Here is a 4,775-nt window from a genome sequence, read left to right as displayed (position 1 = left end):
TTAAAAGCGAGAGACGTGGATTTGTTTGTTTGTTTGTTTGTTTACTTGCTTACTTGCTTGTTTGTTTGTCTGTTTGCCTGTTTGCTTGTTTGTTTGTCGAGATAGTGGCCCTCTACATAGTCCTGGCTGTCCTGGAACTTGCTCTGTAAACCAAGCTGCCCTCGAACTCAGAGATCCTCATGCCTTAGCCTCCTGAGGGCAGGAATTAAAGGCATTCACCATCAGCAAAGAGTAGACTTTTTAAAAAATCAATTAACACAGACCTCAATTATAAAACATAATGAGAAAAAATATCCCAGCTTCCAGGGCAAAGTACCCCCACTCACCTCTGCAGTTATAAGGTGGGATTATAAAAGAGTCTAAGAGGTCCATAAATCCAGCCCTTGTGACACAGGTGACTCATCATAGCGGGGCATTCGATTTCCTCAGCAATGGGGCTCCTACCGGGCCTCTCCTGACAAGCGTGTGCAGGACAACTGCTGGGAAATCCCTACCCCCCAACCCCACCCCTCCCTCCCCCCTCCCTCCCACTCCATTGTCCTATCTCCACCCCCATCCCTCCCTCCCACTCAACTCTCCCACCCCCTACCCCCGCTAAAACCTAGAGAAGATGGGGCAGCACATTTGTGGCAGCGCCCTCCTCTGATGTTCACACTCCTGGTCAGCTAACTGGTTGTGTTCTAGCCGGGCCAGGGCGTCTTTTCCCTAAGGCTATCTCCCTGCAAGGAACTCTTCATTCGGATAATCTGGACTTCCAAGGAATTGTCGGCAGCCACTCTGACCATCTGGCCCTCATCCTTAGCCTTGCACTGTACACCTCTAGAACCATCCTCTCCATCTCCCCCTTGCTGAGCTGGCTTTTGTCATTGGTGACGGTACTCTTGTTAGCCTTGCCTGTACTCCAGTCAGTGTCGACTCAGACACTGGCATCTATGTCAAAATGACTTCCATCCAAGGGACTGCATGTGGGGCAGGGAGAATACCACTGAACTCGAAGCTGCCCGGCAGGTTGTCGTCCTTTGTCACAGCCCTCTCTTTCTCATATGCCTGGAATCCAGGTTGGTTGTCTGAGTAAGCAGGGAAGGCTTGGGTCTGTTTAGTAGGGATGGTGACATTCCACCGGATCAATGTGGTCATCACTGTCTCCAGCTCCAGGGACAGGGGTGCCACACTCAGCAGGAGGAGATTCTGTATCTTCTCACACTTGTCTTCCATCAACACAGCCATCTACACTGCAGCCCCATGAGCCACAGCCTCTTCAGGGTCGATGTTCTTGTTCAGCTCCTTGCTGCTGAAGAAGGCTTATAGATGCTTCTGCACCTTAGAGATACAGGTAGAACCATCCACCAGGATGACCTCGTGGATTTAAATGGGCCTTGGTCGGTTTGGCATCACTCAGGGCCTTCTCTGCAGGCTCCAGGGGACTGCAGAAAAGGTCTGAGCACAGTTCCTCAAAGTGGGCACGACTAACGGACGTGTAGACGCCCACACCTTGGAACAAGGTGTTAGTCCCCAAGGTAGACTGGGTGCTGGAGGACAGCAAGCGTTTGGCTCGCTCACAGGCAGTGCATAATCTGCGAAGTGTCGTCTTGTTTCCGTTCCCATCTTTCCCATGCTTGCCCCAGAACTCTTCCATCCAATCGGTCAGCATCTGGTTGGGTAAGTCCCCTCCACCTAGATGAGTGAGCATCTCCAGCTGTGGCCTTCACCTCGAAGACGCCAGCGTGAATAGTTAGGTCTGACAGACATTGAAAGTGCCGCTACTCAGATAAAAACAAAAACAAAAGCAAAACAAATGAGTAAAAAACAAAACCAAAAACCAAACAAAACACTGAGCATGTTGCTCTCTCCAGCACTCGGCTGGTCCAGATGGTAGGTGATGGCGACTGCAGTAGGCTCTTTAATGATCCTAAGCACGTCTCATGATGCCACTCCACCCCACCCCGTCTTTGGTCGCCTGGCGCTGCGAGTCGTTGAAGTAGCAGGCACCATGAGCGCCACTACCTCACCGGCCTTAGAACACTTGCACTTTGGGCTTACCGCCATCGCTCGCCACCCAAACGAGCCAGTGTTTCTTCTCTGGCTGCACAGTCGCTTCTGTGAACTTGCAGCTTATCAGCGTTTTGGTGTCGAACACCGTGTGGAGCGCGTTCAGGATGTCGGTGAAGACCACGTAGCTGGCCTGGTGCGGTTGCCCTGGTCATTGGCAAGGATCTCCACCCAGCTCTGCAGGAACACTCCCAGGCACGAGGTCGCCGTGCCCAGATCGAGGCGGAAAGTCACTTCCCTAGGGGCAGACGTGACTATGGCTTCTGGCTCTCACATCGGAAGAAGATTCAGATGCTCGAGGTGGCGGGAGCTGGAGCTGCTCAGCGCTGTTGTCCTGGTTCGGGGTCGTGGGTTTTTCTTTTTTAATTCGGTTGTGGAGTCCCGCCTCCTCCTGCCCTCGCCCAAGAGAGCATTCCAAGCCTTCCTCACCCACCCGAACCCTCTGACTCGGCTTCGACGACGACCGTGCTGACTCTGGCAGAAGATTCGGACCTAGCGATCCAGAGAGGTGGAGTGCAGAGTGGTGCGCCCATCCCTCGTTTAAACTAAGAGCTGCTGTAAAGAACCACACAGAAAGTTCCAGCTCTTCTTGTATAGTTCTATAGGTGCAAAGTGGTGACAGCCTCAAGTCAAGGTAGCAACACTGGGGACAAGTTCTTCAGGTACTGTTCGGACAGCAATTTTGCGCACGCGCAACCCGAGGCCCGTTTGCCGCAGGAAGCCCGGCGCATGCTGTCACGCAAACAGATCCATAGCTTTTAAGCTAGAAATGGAAATAGTTGGGGCGGGGGGACTTGTTTTGAAAGAATGAATCCTTGAAACACGAGGCTCGGCTTTTCGAAACTGATGCAAAGAGAAAGATTACATATGAAGTACAACTAGTAATAGAGATCAACTAGAATAGGAATGCTGCAAGAGTCAAGTTTGCTTAGCATTGGTGGTTCAGTGGTAGAATTCTCGCCTGCCACGCGGGAGGCCCGGGTTCGATTCCCGGCCAATGCACGCTATATTTTCTCTGTGAATGTATGTTTTCTGTCTGTTTTTTAACTTTCTTTTTTAGAGGCTTGACCCCGGTTCTTTCTCCAGCCTACTCCGCCCCCCGAAACTCAGGGTTCCATCGATTTTGTTCTTATTCTTTTACCAGTTTACCTTTAAGAAAGTCAAACTTAACGCTGTGGCTGTAGAATTCGGAAACAATCTAGCCGACCGACCCTTAAGAGAATGTTGCACATGAGAGAGCCCGAATTTCACTCCTGTTTTGAGACTAAGCCTATAAAGTTCCTCTCCCAAAGAAGCATCGTCCCCAGAACGTTTTGGAAAGACTTTGTGTTTTTTTCTCTGTGATCTCGTTTTTTTCTCGAGTGCAAATGACCCCATGATTCAGGTAAAGAATATATTAGTGTAGCATCAGCCGATTATGTCCTAAAGCAGTAGTTCTCAACCTTCAAACGCTGCGACCCTTTAACACAGTTCCTCAGGTTCTAGTGACCCCCAACCATAAAATTATTTTCTTTGCTACTTCATAATTGTAATTTTGTTACTGAATCGTATTTTAAATGTCTGATATGCAAAATATCTGATATGCGACCCCTGTGAAAGTTCTTTGACCCCCCCCACACACACACACACAAAGGAGTTGCAATTCACTGTCCTTAAGGCTAAGGTGGGCTCATAAAGCAATGAGACTGCATTACTTCCCACTGTCTGAGATTTTGAAAATTGAGTCTTTTATCATGCCCCATTTTTTTTAAAATTCATAACATTCCATTTTGACTTCCTGATGTTGAAAACAAATTTTTTTTTAAATCCTCTTGGGAAAGAGCCCCCACCCCCACTCGGGGTCTTAATTGAGTTCCTTTTCTCTGCCGGTTAAAGAATTAAAAGGCAATAAAATTATCGAGCTCAGCAGGGGACAGACACAGGCAGGATCTGCAGTTGAGAAAGGAATTTACTGGAGGTAAGGACACAGACATACACTTGAGATGAGCGTCTGCAAAGCACAGGTGAGGTGGGGGGTGGGGAGGATACAGAAAGCCAGAAAATCCAGTCTTTTCTCAAGGCTTGGGGGCGGGGGCTTTAAGCCCCTGAAGAGTTTTCCTTCGATGCTTTAGGATTGGTTAGCTTGAAGAAATCTAGGATGGTTGACTGACTCAGTATTGTTCTGTGACATGTCCTGAGCCGGCCTTGGACTTCCTGAGTCAGTTCATCAGCAGGGGCTGCTGGGTGAAACAAAGGCCTACAAAGCCATTGTTTTAAGCTGTCAGGCTTTTGTCCCAAGGCAAGAGGGTGAGGCAGAAGCTAGCCATATTCGAAATTCGAAATTCGTCACCTTTATTATCTTGCCATGGTCTTTCTCCTTGTCTGTATACCAACAAGGGAGTCTGACTAACTCCTGGTGTCTCAGCATATTACCAGGGAATCAGAGTTCCCTTTCGCAAGTTCTCAGTCTCATCGGTAAATAACCTAAAGGCAATCTCACAAGGAGACCCATTTTATTAGAATGTGAGAGGAAACCACAGAGTGGGCCCAGTGCAAACCCCAGAAGCTGCCAGGAGGGAGAAGAGAAAGGCATGCCTTTTCAGGTCAGCAGTGGAGGTCTGCAAGCAGGTGTGTGTGTGTGTGTGTTTGTGTGTGTTCAAGAAAACAGTAAGAAACACAGCGTCAAGGGCCAGCACACTTGGGACTCTGGTCAGCATCTAAAGAGAAGACAGAAAGGGGAATAAAGC

At 49.2% G+C, this 4,775-nt stretch overlaps 1 protein-coding gene and 1 non-coding gene across 2 annotated transcripts; one reads left to right on the top strand and one right to left on the bottom strand.

Moving 5' to 3' along the window:
• Nucleotides 1–594: 594 nt before the first annotated feature.
• On the bottom strand, nucleotides 595–2,582 carry Hspa6 (heat shock protein family A (Hsp70) member 6). The gene is given in 11 exon segments (XM_028781829.1): nucleotides 595–692; nucleotides 695–814; nucleotides 817–942; nucleotides 945–1,368; nucleotides 1,370–1,687; nucleotides 1,689–1,742; nucleotides 1,745–1,763; nucleotides 1,814–1,941; nucleotides 1,943–2,178; nucleotides 2,181–2,318; nucleotides 2,483–2,582. Coding segments are annotated over 11 exon segments (1,761 nt in total).
• Nucleotides 2,583–2,980: 398 nt separating this feature from the next.
• On the top strand, nucleotides 2,981–3,051 carry Trnag-gcc. Its single transcript has one exon. It is a non-coding gene; the product is annotated as a tRNA-Gly (tRNA).
• The last annotated feature ends 1,724 nt before the right edge of the window (nucleotides 3,052–4,775 follow it).

The sequence above is a fragment of the Grammomys surdaster genome, unplaced genomic scaffold, assembly GCF_004785775.1.
Source record: "Grammomys surdaster isolate TR1022 unplaced genomic scaffold, NIH_TR_1.0 554, whole genome shotgun sequence".
NCBI lineage: Eukaryota > Metazoa > Chordata > Mammalia > Rodentia > Muridae > Grammomys > Grammomys surdaster.
Note: the sequence above shows the minus strand (reverse complement) of the source record. Positions and strands in the feature narration are given on the sequence as shown.